At 43.0% G+C, this 17,718-nt stretch overlaps 1 protein-coding gene across 1 annotated transcript in view; it reads right to left on the bottom strand.

The window, feature by feature from the left end:
- The window catches only part of CYFIP1 (cytoplasmic FMR1 interacting protein 1), a 2,370,671-nt gene that overhangs the window by 933,884 nt on the left and 1,419,069 nt on the right, over window positions 1-17,718 (bottom strand). Inside the window, exon 17 of the mRNA XM_044072062.1 lies at window positions 13,641-13,737. Within this exon, the coding sequence (XP_043927997.1) occupies window positions 13,641-13,737 (97 nt within the window). The remainder of the gene's footprint in view (window positions 1-13,640; window positions 13,738-17,718) is intronic.

Consider the following 17,718-nt stretch of genomic DNA (forward strand, 5'->3'; position numbering starts at 1 on the left):
AACAAAGGCGAGATGAACAATTCACATGGAACGTTATGGTAAGAACATAACTTCTTAATGTGAACTTGTTCAATCTCACCGTTTGTTCTTACACACGGGTAACGTCCCTAGCTCCTTTTTCCTGAGTGGCTCAAGGGAGAACATTCCTGAGTACAGTGGAACCAAACGTCGCCCTGTCACTGGAGTTTTTGTCTAGTTTATAGTGGGCGATAAATGTATGTGTTTTTGCCAAAGTTGCCACTGCACAAATGGTATCTAAAGGCAAATGAGCGGTATGGGCTAAAGAGGTAGCAATCGCCCTTGTAGAATGAGCTCTGGGTTTGAAAGGGAGTTGTTGTTTCGATTCAGCATATACAAAATTTATGCAGTCTGAGAGCCATTTGGATAAGGTAACCTTTGTTACCGCCTGTCCTTTCCTTTGGTCAGCATATGAGACAAATAGCTGGTCTGACCTTCTGTATTCTTTTGTCCTGTGTAAGTAAAATCTCAGTTGTCTGTGCACGTCCAATTTGTGCAGTGTGTATTCTAACTTATTGGAGTGGTTTTTGAAGAAGGTAGGTAGTTCAATAGATTGATTGATGTTTTGAATCGAACAAACCTTCGGAAGGAAGGACGGATTGGTGCGCAAAGTTACTCTATCTGGGTGAAAAATCATGTACGGGGGTCGTATAGATAGAGCCTGCAACTCTGAAACTCTCCTGGCGGAAGTGATTGCAACCAGAAAGAGCGTTTTCCACGAAAGAAATTTTAACGGGGTTGTGGCGGCTGGTTCGAATGGGGGCAACATGAGTTATGACATCATGAGATTAAGATTCCAAGGGGCTACTGGATTACGAAAGGGGGGACGGAGGTGAAAGGTACCTTTCATAAAAGCTTTACAAAGCCTGTGGGACATAAGAGAACTATCTCCCCGACCAACATGAAAATTGGATATAGCCGCCAGTTGTACCCTTATTGTGGACGTTGATGCACCTTCTTGAAAAAGTGTGGTAAGGAAATCTAGTATCTTGTGTACTGGAGCCCCGAATGGATCTATACCTTGTTTGAAGGCCCAGTACGCAAAACGGTTCCATTTGCTGTTGTACAATTTCCTTGTAGATGGTTTGTGAGAAGATACAATAATGTGCTGTACCTGCTGGGGATAGTAACTCCGACCTGGCTAAGATGGGAAACTGAGCAGCCAAGCTATCAGTTTGAAGGACTTGAGGAAGGTGTGAGGAACTCCCGACGAATGTGTCAACAGGTCTGTCTCTGGGTCCAGAATCCATTGTTCCTCCACTTGATGAGATTGAAGGAAGGGAAAAGTACAGTTTTGTACATACCATAAATGTAGATGTTCGAAGATCCACATTGCTGCAGTCCTAACACTTGGGTAGTCCGCTGTCCCTCGGTCAGCCCGAATATCAGAGTATAAGGCTGACGTCGGTCAAGGCGCATTTGACTGACATCAGAACGTCAGGGTACAAATGCGCATGACCGACGTCATATCCTCAGTCTTTTCTTGCCCCAGATGTCAGAAGACCCTAAAAAGAAAGGTCAAAACCCATAGACAACAACTAAACAACCAACCAGCCTAACACCAAAAATATGTACAATATATACAATATATACAATATACACAATATACCTCAGATGGATAACCCAACCCACACAACCACCTCAAACTACAGAGGGAAGGAGGGAGGGATTGACTGCAGCAATGTGGATCTTCTAACATCTACATTTATGGTAGGTACAAAACTGTACTATGTTCTTCATCTCACATTGCTGCAGTCCTAACACTTGGGTAGAATCCCAAAGCAGAGGTAAGGGAGGATGGCTAAACTATAATGAAGCAGGAGCTGCCAAAATGCCCTGCAACACAGCAGTGGCAAAACCAGCCCTGGATTTAGAGTACAATGGAAGGTGGTAATGCCTAGAGAAGGTATGCACTGAACTCCAAGTGGCTGCCTCCAAAATATCCTTAGTTGCCACCCCCCCAAAAAGCTGTTGAAGTGGCAGTAGCCCTAGTGGAATGAGGCCTAATCCCAGCTGGAATCTCTTTGCCATGATGGGAATAACAGAAAGCAATGCAAAATCCAATCCACTTAGAAATAGTTTGTTTTGACATGGGCTTGCCCTGAGAGCACAAAGCAAAAGAAACTAATAACTGCTGAGATTGTCTGAACCCTTTAGTTCTGTCCAAATAATATCGCAACTGCCTGTGTACATCTAAAGTGTGCAAAATCTTTTCCCCTTTATTTTGGGGATTTGCATAAAAAGTAGGCAAATGAATAGTTTGGTTTAAAGCCACACTAGAAACCACTTTAGGCATAAAGGAAGGATTAGTACGTAAAGATACCCTATCCTTATGGAAAATTAAGAAAGGCTCAACTGCCATAAGGGCCTGCAATTCAGAAACCCTTCTTGCAGAGGTAATGGCCAACAAAAAAGCAGTCTTCCATGATAAATATTTCAACTCAGCAGTAGCTGCAGGCTCAAAAGGTTGTAGAGTGAGTTTCTCCAACACAAAATTGAGATCCCAAGCAGGAGTTGGAGCCCTTCGTGGGGGTCTTATATTCTTTGCCCCTCTAAGAAATTGCTTGAACAAAGCATGAGAAAACAATGGTGGGTCACAGTCGTAGTGAGCTGAAATTGCTGCAGCATGAATCTTAATAGAAGAGAAGGACAAACCTTTGTCTAACAACTCAGTAAGATATTGAAGAGCCACACTTAAATCAGGCTCAGAAACATCCAAATTCTTAGCTGCAGTTCAAAACAAAAATCTCTTCCATTTATCTGCGTACACTTTCCTTGTACTAGGCCTTCTAGCTTCCAAAATCACATTCAAAACTTGTTGTGGAAGTTGAGACCCTCTATGGTTTAAAACAGAATATGCCAGGCTGTTAGGTGAAGAGAGTGAAGTTTGACATTGAGCAAATGACTGTCCTCCTGGGACAACAGATGTGGAATCAAAGGCAAAGGCCATGGAGGCTTCCGTACTAGACTTCTCAGTAATGGGTACCAGTGCTGTCGAGGCCAATCTGGAGCTATCAAAATCATCCTTGGCTTGTCCTGTCTGACCTTCAGAAGTACCTTTGGGAGGAGAGGCAGAGGTGGAAAGGCATACACATGAAGATTTTTCCAACTGAAAGAAAGAGCATCCACTTTCCAAGCCGTGGGATGAAACCTCTTTGTGCAAAACTTTGGCAGCTGGTGGTTTAGTGGAGAAGCGAACAGATCTATGCCTGGAGTTCCCCAGGACACTGTCAATTTCTGAAATACATGAAGATCCAGTTTCCACTCGTGGGGATCCATGATTTGTCTGCTTAACACATCTGCTAAGGAGTTCTGTGCTCCGGCAGAAACCTTGCCTGAAGACTTAGTTGTAAACTGAGAGCAGTCTCCCACAAAATCATTGCTTGCCTGCATAGAGGATAAGAATGTGTTCCCCTTGCTTGTTGATGTACCACATGACAGTTGTGTTGTCTGTTAGAATCAACACCTGCCCTGGAAGAAGTAAATCCTTGAAAGCTATTAATGCAAACTGGACTGCTAACATCTCCTTCAAGTTGATATGTAGATGCTGTAGTCTGACAGGCCACTTGTCTTGTATCCACTTTCCGTTTAGATGAGCTCCCAAAGCTTTGTCCGAGGCATCTGTCGTTAAAATTTGACTCGCCTCTGGCCGGGTCACAGAGAGTCCCTTGTTTAGGTGACATTCCTGAGCCCACCACAAAAATTCCTTTTGAATGCAAGGTATTATTGGAATGACAGTGTCCAGATCCTGGCAGTGCTGTGTCCATACATTTTGCAGATACCATTGCAACTTCCTCATATGCAGTTTGGCATTGGGAAGCACCAGAATACAAGATGCCATGAACCCTAAGGCTTGAAGGACTGTCCTTGCAGTCAGCCCGGACTGAAGAGATAGATGATGGAAGTAAAGGGAAAGATTCTTTTGTTTGTCCGGGGTTAGAAAGGCCATCTGGGATGCTGTATTCAGTCTTACACCCAGAAAGCACATGTCTTGAGAGGGTACTAGACTGGACTTTATTTCGCTCACAGAATACCCCAGGCATCTTAGCACTGCTATCACATATTCCAAATGATGAAGGAGCTCCCTTCCTTGAGCCAGAATCAGCCAATCGTCCAAATAAGGCTAGGTTTGTATTCCTTTCAGCCTGAAGAAAGCTATCACTGGAGCCAGAACTTTCAGAATACTCTGGGCAGTAGATAAGCCAAAGGGCAATGCAGAGAACTGATAGTGAGAAGTCCCAGTCCGAAAACGCAGATACTTCCTGCAACTTAACCTGATAGGAACATGAAGGTAAGCCTCCTTGAGATCCAAAGTTACCATCCAGTGATCCTTGCCCAGCAGCGGTAAAAGCTGTTGTAACGTCAACATTTTGAACTTGGGAATGTCCAGATAAGTGTTGAGGATAGATAAATCCAAAATTGGTCTCCACGTGTTCCCCTTTTTGGTACAAGGAACAAGCGAGAATAAAATCCTAGGCCCCTTTCTGGCATAGGAACCGCTGTATGGCCCCTATTTGGAGTAACAGAGAAATTTGCTTGTGAGCCTCTATGCTTTGTTGAGGAGGAATGTCTGGCATGCCTTTGAAAGGAGGCAAGGTATGGAAATAAAACCTGTAACCGTGATGTATGATATCCAATACCCATCTGTCTTGGGTAATCAAACTCCAATTTTCTTTGAAAAGTGCCAACCTTCCTCCCAAAGGTGCTGCCAGGCGAGAAGGTTCTGGCAGCTGAAAAGGTAGGTCATTGGGTCTGTTTACGAAAGGACTGACCCCTGCCCTCACCCAAAGACTGTGCAGGAGAACTCCCTGTTCTAGGCCTGAAAGAGCCCTGACCTCTGCCCCTGCCACGTCTAGATCTACCCCTAGACTGGGAATCATAAGAAGGATACGCCCACCCCTTAGTAGGCCAATTTCTACTAAACTTTGGAGGCTGAACCTGCAAAAATCTTTAACAGTCTGCATAGACTTAGCCTTGTCTTCCATTTTCTTTAAAACTGCCTCAACAGGAGAACCAAACAAGACATCAGATTGCAAAGGGGCATCCAAAATCCTAGTTTTAACATGGCCAGATAAATTTTGATCCCTCAGCCAGGCATGCCTGCGAAGAACTGACCCAGTGGCAGCCACCCTAGACGAGGCCTGTACAGCATCAAAACCACATTGCAAAGAATGCTTACCCACCTGTTCAGAAACATGCACTAAATCTTGTAACTCTTTACAATCAATACCTTCCGCCAGAGCATCAACCTTAGATTTCAACTGTGAAAGGAGATAATTTTGATATTTCAACATGTGAAACTGGCAATTCAAAGCTCTCATGGCAAGAGTGGAAGAAGTATAAACTTTCTTTCCCCATCTATCCAAGGCCCTGGCCTCTTTATCTGCAGGAACCGGATTCTTGACAACAGAAGCCTTAACACCCTTAGGCCCCTGGCTAACAGTTTCTGGGTCTGCCCTAGGACTTTTAAAAGATACTTATGAGCTTCAGGCACCCTGTAATACCTATCTGGTTTAACAGGAGCAGGAGGCAAAGAATCAGGATTAAGAGAAGCCTCTGCAAACACATCTTCCACCACATTCAGAACAGGAGGTATAGCCAAAGGCCTATGCTGGGGTAAAACAAAAATTCCCTAAGCCTTTTCCTGAATCAGAGAAGTCCTGACCTTCCCATTTAAAATGCTCTCTCATGGAGTGAAGGGTTTCTGAAAAAGAAAAATCCTCAGGAGGAGAAGCAGAAGGAGTAGAATCATCCACATCAGAATCAGAATAATGAGAATACTCCTGCAAGTCTTCAGTCAAGACTCAGACACATCCAAGCCTGCTCATAATCCCCAACACTGGTTCCATCCTAGGCCTCTTAACAGGAGGGGGCATAGAGCCTCTAATTAAAGTAATTAAATCTTCTGCCATTTTAAGCATGTGCTTCTTGGGCACAGAACCTGAAGAACTAGGAGTGACACCCACAGAAGCTAAACTAGACCTGCCTCTAGGAGAAGCCTTGGAAGCAGAAGAGAGGGCCTAGATCCCTTAGGAAGGAGGGAGTACAGTTATCTGAGAAGCCCCTACAGCCTGACCTGCCTCCTGGGAGGCCACATCCTGTAAAATCAAAGTTTCTCCCTGGGACTCCAGAGGCCTCCGCGGAACCGCCGGTTCCACTGACGCCTAAAGAACCGCGTCCGGGTTCGACGACTCCTCTAACCTAGGTTTAACTGCCTTGTCCTTGCGCTTCTTTGAGGAAGCGGCCGGAGCATCCGACGGCATACTGTAATTGCACCGCTTCCCAAAGACCAACCTGGCACAATCCAACCTTCTTTATAGTGCGCTTATTGAACCTAGCACAAAAGCGACACCCAACAACGCCGTGCTCAGGTCCCAAACAAGGTATACACAAATTATGGTAATCCCTATGCGTATCTGTTTCCCACAAGAAATACAGTTATTCACTTTTTCTGACATCCGGTAAACCACTGAGGCAAGAAAAAACCAAAATATTCCCCAACGGAGTACTTAACCAACTCTGACTTCGGTCTGAAACTCCGGATTCGAAAAATTTCAGAACGCCGAACGGCACTTGCAATACTGCTTCTGCATCGGACCATGCGGCAAAAAAGACTGAGGATATGACGTCGGTCATGCGCATTTGTACCCTGACGTTCTGATGTCAGTCAAATGCGCCTTGACCGACGTCAGCCTTATACTCTGATATTCGGGCCGACCGAGGGACAGCGGACTACCCAAGTGTTAGGACTGCAGCAATGTGAGATGAAGAACATCCAGATTTGTCGAGGCCAGAATGGGAGAATCCATGGTTCCTCCACTTGATGAGATCGAAGGAAGGGAAACCAGATTTGTCGAAGCCAGAATGGGGCTATCAGTATTATGGTCCTCTCCAGACGTCTGGCTTTCTGCAAGAACCTGGGAATTAGTGGAACAGGAGGAAAGGCATAAAGGAGACCCAGGGGCCAATCGTGTACCAGTGCGTCCCTGGGGACACCCCCCGGATGGGGTAACAGGGCAAAGTAGCTTCTGCATTTGGCATTCAATGGGGATGCAAACAGGTCGCAGCAAGGCTGGCCCCATCTGCGGAAAATCTCTTCCGCCACTTGAGGTTTGAGGGACCACTTGTGAGGGAACAGGATGGCTCTGCTCAGCCTGTCCACGATTACGTTGGAAGTTCCCGGGATGTGCGTTGCTATCAGAAAGCGTCCAGTGGACTTCGCCCATTGCCAAATTCTGAGGGCCTCTCTGCATAACGGGTAAGACATGGTTCCCCCTTGCTTATGTACCAGACTACTGACATGTTGTCTGTCTGAACTGTCACTGTTCCCTGAGGTAAGGACTTGTGAAAGTGTTGCAATGCTAGAAACACTGCCCTCAGTTCTAGGACATTGATGTGCAGGTTGTACTCCAAGTTGGACCATTGACCTTGGAATGTTTGTCCCTGAAAAAATCCCCCCACCCTATCGTGGTTAGAGTTGCTACCGGACTGGGTAACAACACAAACGGTCATCCTAGTGTTAGATCTTGACTGTGTATCCACCACAAGAGATCCTTTTTGCAAGAGTTCATGATCAAGATCTCGTGAGATAGTGGAAGCTGTCGGTAAGACCACTGAGTGAATAGCATCCACTGAAGAATCCTCATATGCATCCTGCCTAAGGGGACTACGATAAGGGAGGCTGCCATCAAGCCTAGTACTCTTAATATTTGTCGCGCAGGGACTCTCTTGTTTTGGAGAAGGACCGAAATTTGATGTCTGAGGTCTGACACTCTTGGTGGGGGGAGAGTAACTCGAGCCAGGGAAGTGTCTAGCTGTGCTCCTATAAATAAGATACGCTATGACGGCGATAAGACAGACTTTCCAAAATTTACCGTTATGCCTAGCGAGGAGCAGAGGCTGATGGTGTAATCCCTGGCTTGCAGAAGACGATACTCGGTGGTGGCAGATGGGAGCCAGTCATCTAGATAAGGAAACACCCGGAATCCCCTTCATCTCAGGTGAGATGCTACTACTGCCATGCATTTGGTGAACACCCTGGGGGCTGGGGTGAGACCAAAGGGCACAGCGCGGAACTGGAAATGACTGGCTCCCAGCCGGAAGCACAGATGATCTCTGGACGTCCTGGCCATCTTGATATGGTAGTACGCATCTTTGAGATCTATAGAGCACATCCAGTCGCCCTCCTGCAGAAAAGGAAAGATTGACTGTAGCGTGACCATCCGGAACTTTTCCTTTTTCACGAAGGCATTTAGTTTGCTGAGGTTCAAAATTGGCCTCCAGTCCCCTGTTTTCTTTGGAACTAAAAAGAACCTTGAGTAAGTTCCGGATCCTATTTGGTTCGCCGGGACTGGTTGGATGACTCTGTTTTCGAGCAACCTTCTTATCTCTATGGTTGCCTGGTCTCGCAGACTAGGTGGAACATCTGGGAGCTTTTTGGGGTTGGGTGGCATTCTGATGAATGGAATGTTGTAGCCTCTGGTAACTATGCTTTTTACCCAGGAATCTGATGTAAGATTTAGCCAGGCCTCCGAGTATAAAGCCAAGCGACCCCCAACTGCCTCCAGAGTAGGACAGTCGGGCCTGCACTCAGGAGTGCTGGAAGGGCTTCCCAGAGAAAGTATCTCTGTCGCCCTGATTTTGCGGACCCCCTCTGCCGGCTGGGTGGCGTCTTCCATTTCTTCCCCCTCCTCTGCCTCTGGAGGGGGCTTCACTTTGGGTGGGCTGAAAGGATCCCTGAGTCTTTCGGAACCACATTTTTCTGCCTCGTTGCCCTTTGGGGTAGGGTCTAGATGGGGCGGAAAAACGGACCCCTATGGCAGACAGGGTCTTCCCTTCTTGCTTACACCTCGTGAGAGTCTCCTTTACCTTGGGCCCAAACAAGGAGGCACCATCAAAGGGGGCGTTGGCAAAGGAAGACTTGAAGGCTTCTGCAAAGGAGCATAAGCGCAACCAGGATTGCCTCCTTAGGGTGATCGCTGAAGCTGCCGCTCTACTCGACCCTTCGGCTGCGTATGAAATCAGCCTCATGGATGAGTTCACTATGGAATTTAGGGTGTTAAGTTGCGCTGTCACTTTGTCGGCGACAGCAGCATCTGTGTTTCCCTGGAGAGTATCTCCCAGTTCCTTAATGAGATCTCTCTGTAAACGCGTGAAATGCATAAGGTAGTTGAGCGATCGGATGGAAAAAGTCGCAGAACTAAATACGCGCTTCCCATACCTGTCCATCGTCCTGGAATACTTATTAGGGGGATGGACAGAGGAAGATGATTCAGACATCTCCTTCTTAGTGGCCGCCGCCACCACCATAGTATCCACGGGAACTCCTTTTGTAAGGTAAGGTTTGTCCTGGGGAGCCGTCATGTATTTGTTTGGCTTGCGGGAGACTGGTTCCACTGTATCGGGTGTTTCCCAAGCCCTCCGGGCTATTAGATCCATGAGTTTGTCAAACGGCGGGGTCACCCAGGAGGTAGAAGGTTGAGCCCCAAATGCCTTCAGCAAGACCGATTCATCCACAGAAGGGGTAAGGGTTTGCCAGTCTCCCCTCTGTTTCAGGATTTCCAAAATGTCTGCAAATGAGACATCTTCAGAGGGGGACCGTGGAGACCCTTCTGCTTCATCCAAATCGGTATCAGATGTGAGAGATTCCTGGGGGGAATCAATGTGCCTCCTCTTGCACAATCGTTTCCTCGGAACATCCTCAGCGGGGGCTTCCGGGGATGCATCCGAGGAACCAGGGTCGCCCTGTGGGGCTGTCTGAGGCATTGGGTCTCGACGCTTGGTAGGGACCAAAGGCACACTATAATATATATATTTAAAGAGAGTTAAGGCAAAAATTTACAAAGGACTATGTAAAATACTGTCAATCCTGACAGAAAAAAACGCAGGCCTTAACTAGTAAAATATTAAACTATCTATTCTACCTAAAATACACTCTCAAATAACACTCCTATAACTATATTACTTATAAAAAAATCTATTTTAAACACTAAGAACTAACTATAAGTAGACTATATGAAAAAATATAGAAAAAATATACTGGCCCGAGCCTCTCATATGCAATCTGCTGCTAGCGGCAAACTAGATCTGAGGGTTAGCACCTGAGGATCATGGGAGATTACTGTGTCTCGAGCTTTCTCGAAGATGCGGAGCTGGTGATGCGGCCGACTCGAAGCCAAGGATCGGCTCCGAACCCGTGTGTAAGAACAAACGGCGAGATTGAACAATTTCACATCACTACTTTTATGGCCTCGGTGTGTAAATAAACAAAGGAAGTCAAATCTATTTTGGGACAAAATACACAGAGTAAATGGCACTAGCCTTACTTTACAGGAATTCCAATTCCAGTTCCAAGGCAGATTTATTTGGGACAGGATACAGCAACTATAATGTCAGTTCCGCCACCTAGTGGAAAGAGACGAAGATATAGTTGCCTGGGCTGGGGGAGAGCCATTTCAGGTGTGCCTGCCAGCTGAAACAATGTTTAAAAAATAACTATTAAAGGACAAAATTTGCTAATAATAAGAACTGTAAACATCCAGACACCTATGCAGACTTTTCTGTGGGTATCCTTATTAAAACGTGTTATTTCTGCCTTGAAATCACTGTAGGAAGAAACCGGACAGTGGCAGTGGTTTTATTTGGCAATGTTGCAGTTGCTGGGAAGGACTCAAGCAGCGATGATAAAGGCAAACCAAGTGAGCTATGCAGACTTTTCTGGTGGGTATCCTTATTAAAAAAAAGTGTTATCCTTGGCTTGAAATAATTGTAGAAAGAAACCAGACCATAAAATACTGCTGTGGTGTGCTTATGATTCACAAAACACATTTATGCAAGTGCATTATGCCAACACATTATATTACATTAATGCCAAAATGCAGAGATTAGAAGGAAAATAAATGTACTAGAGGGAGGACCCAGTGTATGGAGTTTTTCATTTTTGTGAGGTACATGAAGCCAGCTAGAATATAAGCAAGTAAGAATGTAGGTGAATCTTTTCAAAAACTGCTGGCTTTAGGCACAGAATTTGAACAGAAAAAAATGACATCTAGAAATGAAGAACAGAGAAAAGAAAGGAATGCGATTAAAAAACAAACTTTGCAAAATGGAAACCAGAGTCTAAACCAACTTTACCTGAAGTAGAGAATATAGTTAACAGAGATAAAACAACTGGAAATGAGATGTTTAGAAAAGGGTAGGAGCAAATTACATAAAAAAATGGGAATTGTGGGAACAATATATACAGAGGAGGAATGAGGTTTAAAAGAAGGCAAGATTTAAATGAGCTATGTAATGTTTGAATGCCAATGACTGGATGGATTATAAATGTACAATGTTGCAAATAAAATTATGTGAATATGGTTTGTGATTTACAATGTTTGCAACTAAAATTATGTTAATATGGTTTGTTTTCATTTATATAAATGTGTGATTGCCCATATCATGTGTAATATTTTAATAATGATGTTTCTTGTTTAAAAAAAAATAAACAGCAAAGTTTTCCTGAAAAACATTTTGGACAGGTTGCACAAATATCAACAGCACAAGAAATAACTATAAACTGTGATGTTAATGTGTGTTCGTTAATCTAGCTTGTGGTATGACTAATACAGCGGTGCAAATTTGGGACTTTTTTTAAATATGGTCTTTTCATGCCACCTACTGGGCATCAGCAAACACTGGGGAATGGTCTGGCTGCAATGTTCACAGGGGAATGGAAACCTCTAAAATGTCATGATGCAATTGTAATCCTAGGAATGTTAATGAGTGTTTGTTTATGGGTTGGTTGCTGTATTAACTGGGTTAGCCTTACTACAGGAAGGCTATTTACACATTAAGTGCAGGGGGAATCTTGGTGACTGGTGGCTGAACCAGCAGAATATATAGGAGGACTGTACGCAAATCTTCCTTGCAATTAGAGTACAAATAAACTGTCAACTTCCCCTCTGCCCTGCTGCATACAACAAAAGAGGGTGAGAGCCACTATTTCCAATGTGGTAAAAAAGTTGCTCTCTGTGGTACCCCCACTTCTGGAAAACTCTTAACCATACAATACTTCTACACTTTTCACCTCTAAGAAAGGACTGGAGGAGCAGCTTAGGGAGTCCACCAAAACATTTACCTCTTCCAGGAAGTGAATGGCTGTAAAACTGATACCTCTGTCTACGACCCACTAGCAGATCCATATCACCTACCTGCTCATGCCCCTGACTTGCTGAGGTACCAAATGACAGACACCAATTGTCAGATCAAATTAGGACAGTTAACAGTCTCAGCATCTTTATGGAAAGTGGTACTGCCTGTCGCAATATCTGCAAAGCTCTTTCTTAGAACGACACATACCTTAAATCACACAGAAGTTTGGGTACAGAAGGAATGCTCTCCTTGAGATTTTGGGGGGGTATTTTCCACCACTCCAGGCCTTCATGTTTGAGAAGACTCACTATTACTGTCCAGACAGCCCTCTTTCAATCCTCTGTTCTGACCAGTCATTCTCTCTTTTGTGATAGGGTGTGGCTCCCTAGTTTCTTTCTAAAACTTTCCGCTTACTTTCCCACAAGGCTGTTCTCTCTCTTTTGTCTGTATGGACCCTCCTAGAGAGAGAGAATGAGATTTGGAACCTCTGACATGGACCCCAAGCACACAGGCTATTTCATTTGAACCACTGGAGCTTTGGCAATGAGATCTTCTTCCTGCCTGTGGCTAGGGCAAGAAAAGACCGGAAGATGTCAGTCAATGCACCTCTTACATCACTGATGTCCTTGCATCCTGACAGGAGGGTCTTAACCAAAGCCCAGGGGAAGGGAAAACTCCAAAAGTTAGGCTGGTCAGACAGGCTACACTGTAGACAGGATATACCCAAAAGTGAGGACTGCCACAGAGGATACTATGAAAACATCTACAAGAGACAATACATTAACTTACTGTTGTTATACACGGTCTTTCTTTTACTCAGAACTACACTGCTTACTCTTACCAGTATTAATGACAATGTAATTCCCAACTACATGTTTTTTCTGAAAACAAACCAACTCCAAATGCATGTCTTCAGTTACATTTACAAGCACATGCACAAAACAGAGAAACACAGAAGAATAATACAAAATACAGATTTACACAAGCATACACAAAGTAGTGGAAAAATTTAAGATCACTGGGATGTCTAGTCAGCTGTTCTGATACAACCTTACCACATACTGAGCTACACAAACTAAAAAGTGGTTTGCCATAATGGTAAAATGAATGCATGACTATTGCCTTCAACAATCACCTCACGGTAGTTATGGAAGTGAAGGCTTAAAACAGCTCCTTCTTAAAATGCAATTATTCAACAAAAACACTTTCTGTATACATACATCAGTGTCTGTCACAACTGTGTTTTTAAATACCATCACTAGCAACATCTCTTTTCAGAATCCATATCACAGGTAACAGTAAAGCACTGTAAAAGCAAAGTTTTAACAATCTCAATTAGTATTACAATTTATTTTCCTAAAATAGTGTCTTTTATGGAGACACATCAAAGGCGTTATAACTTCATATAAATGAACAGAACAGTTTATGAAACATAATGCTCCACTCACTATATGGCATTAAATTCAGCAATCAAATGAAGAACTTACCTCTGCTTCAATTTCATCATAAAGAAACTGCTTCTTGAACTTCGTAAGGGCATAATGCGCACTATCATTATACAGGTCCAGTGAATAAAGAACGTACCTAAAAAGGAATATTTCAAAGTAAATACATTTACATTTTTAATAAGTCATACTTTAATACAAATTAAAACTGTGTAAGCAATTCATTACAAGAACAGACGGCATGGATCACTGCTGAAATATGACTCATAATAACGAGAATTATCAAAAAGGTGAATGTCTGATCATCAAGCCACACTATCAAAGCTTCTGACATCCCCAGTGTGGGGCAGTTCTCCTCCCCATGCCAAAGAACACTGAAGGGTTATTGATTCAAGGAGGACAGTGCCCCATTCAGCTTTAGTTCTTTTTTTCTCCTCTCCCAAGAACCTTGTACAATGGCTCTGCTACAAGCACCCAAATGGCGCACTCTTTCCAAATGGATGGAAGCGGAGCATTCCTTGTCTAGGTGAGAGAGTTAAGGCCCACATGTTCCTGCTCAGGAGTACCAACCAGTGCTCTACTTCCTAGCAAGGACCTGGTGGTAAGGAGTGAGCCAGTGTACTGGCCAGGGGGGAGCAGCAGCTCTTATCCCATTGGCCATAACTCCGAGTTCCACCATTGCTGTCTTTCTAGGGGAAGCATGCTTCCACATGCCAACTTCCTCTCAACTGCCAATGTGAAATGCACTGAGGTAAAAAGGGCTCAGAAGGCTTGAACTAAACCAGTCAGTCTACTGTTCCCAGTACATATCAACCTCGAGGTGAACCAGATCCACCTCCCTCCCTTTCCTTTTAAAAGACTTACTAATTATTCTTTTCTTAACAGCATCTTCTGTTACTGGTTTCACTAAAACCCCAACAAAGCTGGTCTTTCATTCAATATTCCTTTCTCTGCATATATTCCACCAACAGTCTCTGATATGGAAGGGAATCTCTGAGATGTAGATCAAACAATGGTTTGGCGTCTCATTCTATAATTTGTCCCTTCCAACCTATTTTCTAAATACAATTCCTTTTGCTAGTTTCCTCCAGTTACTTAATGCCATCACTTCCCTACTTTCTGTACCCTTAGTTGTATGCATTCCTACTGGCAAAAACTCATTTTGCCACTCCCTTGCTGATTTAATCATTAATAATGTTGACTGCCTCTTTATACATATAATATTGTGTAAAATTATTTATTTTATTCCTAATGGCTTGATTCCAAAATACTAACCTCTCTGCATCCCTCATACATTCACATTGCACCAGCATCTCTGTACTTTTATTTTTTATTTATATCCCTGTAAGTCAGGTTTATATCACAACTGTGAAAGCTAATACTGCCAAACGGCATTACATCAAACATGAAACCGCGAACGCTGACAATAGCGAAGCCGGGGAACATTGAATTCTTACCCAGGGCAAGAATTCGGTGGGCCGTTCCACGGCTTTGCTATTTCCTCCACTGTGTGCGATCTCGGAGTTGGTATATTTAACTAGGGGGGTGTGGGGGGCACAGCCCCCTAAGTCGGGGGTGTGTGGGCAAAGCATCTCACATTCGACATAGGTTTTTGGTGTGGTTGTGTTGTGTGTGTGTGTGTTTCTTGGAACAGCAAATATTTTCCCTGAGCTTTCAATCATATCACATTTTCGAACATCCAAGTTCGAGCTTATGGTGTTCGAAATTTTGGAAGTTCTATTATGTGATAAAGACCCTGTAAGTCCACACCCGTTCAACAGGAAGAATCAACTTATCCCATTTTACTCTTGCATTTTTCACATCTTAAGTAAAATCCTTCAAATCATGTTTTGTCATCCATAACTACTACTACTGGCCAATGAAAGTATGCTGGGAAATACAAAGATTTTTCACTGCCAGTATTTTACTGCCCATGTCTATAGCTATTAATTTCCAGTCCCTCAAATTTCCAGTCTCTTACCTTTTAACAGCCTGTTTGGTCTCTTTCCACATAACTTTAGCTGCCACAGCAGAAACCTTTTTAATCCATAGACCTAAACATTTCACATATGGGCACTGTTGAAATAGTTTTGAGTGTAGGCATATCACTTACTGGTATAGCCTGTGTTTTACCTTCATTTATGTTATATCTTGAAAATACTAGAAAATGTTTTAAATCATTCTATGAAAATCTGGACAGTTGACAGGTATGCCCTTACACTACATTTTAGCTTTTATTCCAGTCCTAAATATTTTTTGTAGCTTTTCTTCCATATCGCTCACTCATTCCTTTACTTCCACTACATTTTTATAGTTAATCTTCATTTTAACCCATATGTTAGTCTCTCAGGAATCATTTCCATCAGCCCTAACAACTCTGATATTACCTGCTACTCACTGTTTAAATGCTACTCTTTTTAATAATTATGAAGGAAAATGTTGACACCTTTGTTTTACACAAGTCCCTTGCATCCTTATCTTATACTTAACTTCTCTGTGTGGAAGATTTTCAGTCCATATATTTCTAGTTGATCACTATATTCTGTATATAATCAATATAGTGATTAACTAGAAATATATGGACTGAAAATCTTCCACATAGAGAAGTTTCTTACACAGTCTTGTTTTTGGACCCACTACACTTTAGTGGGTTGTTTTGAGACTTCGGGGATACCACGGAGATTACTTGTTTCTTATCTTATACTTACATGTGTATGGTCATATTATCATTATTGGAAGGGTCTCAAAACTTTCATCCAAATATACATGCTCCTGTGATAAAGGTCTCTATCCAGCCTCCACCTGGACACATGTCCTTTTTCAACAGAGGCCTGGGGAGAAAAGCTCCACATAAAACATTGATGCGTAAACATTTACAAGTTTGAGATACTTATGCATTTAACATAGAGTAGTAAATAACCTTAAAAAAAACATTTACAGGATCCATAGTATACCACAAAGAAAATTACACATAAGTCAGTGAGTGTTACAGTGAAATGTAACACATTTTCATTAGCATACAGTAAGAAATTGAAAGTCTTTAGTAGCAAGTTATTGTAATCTTGAGAAGTATGAACTCCCTCTGAATTGTTGCTACTGAAGCAACATTCTCCATTCCACATACCTTTTATAATAGTCTGTTTTAAGGTAGATTTTTAATTAATAAAAATCTTCCTTGTCTGATTACAGCTTCCCTTCTAGGGTCCCCAACACATCCTCAATTATATATGTTCAAGTACGCATATATAAATAAAACACCATGAGGGAAATGTAAAATTTCTCACAATGTTGCTCTTAAATTTGTGAATTACAGTTGTGTAAGTAAACTTAACATGAAAGCAGATGCTCAAATAATCACTGCTGCAGTAGCCTTAACTATATGGGTTATATCCTGCCAAGGATACAACAGCCGGCCAGCTACCAAAAACCTTCAGGGCACCTTTCATATGCTCAAACTGATAGGCAGCTTGAACTGGACTGCCTAAAAAGACAGGTTTGAGTGCCGAGCTCTACAGACCTTTCAAGCCAATTAACAGAGGAAGGCTGAGCACTGAGAGAACATTGCCAAGGGTAAATGTACATCTCTCTCTTTGTATGTATGTATGCGACCAAGTGACTTCAGATACCAGTGCATCTTTCTCATGTGGAGGCTTGTCAGGGGTATCAAGAAAATCATAGATGTCATGAGACCCAAACTCTTGATAATGTATTCCCTTGCAGAGACTAAAGTTTGTGTGGAAAACCCTAGAAATGTATATAGATATAGATCTACTTTTTCCTGTGAAAGAAAACAATTCTGAATCTGGCAGACAATGCAGGAACACAACTCTGTGTGATGGAGTCAAAAAAGACTTTTGAATGTTCTCTTGGAAACCCAGCTTGTGCAAGAGATCTCTCATCTAACAGGGAGACTCCCAACACTTTGAAAAGACTCTTCAAAGATACGCAAGTCATCTAAACATGGACAAATATGAACACCCTTTAGTCTGCAATGAGCTACAACTGGAGCTAGGCACTTTGTGAACACTACTGGTGCACTGAATAGTCAAAGGGAAAGGCAAATAACTGATAATGGGATCCAGATAAAAATCCTTAAGAAATCCCTGAAAACTAGATGAAT

The sequence above is a fragment of the Protopterus annectens genome, chromosome 5.part0 (genome assembly GCF_019279795.1).
Source record: "Protopterus annectens isolate FY-2018-M chromosome 5.part0, PAN1.0, whole genome shotgun sequence".
Taxonomy (NCBI): Eukaryota; Metazoa; Chordata; order Ceratodontiformes; family Protopteridae; genus Protopterus; species Protopterus annectens.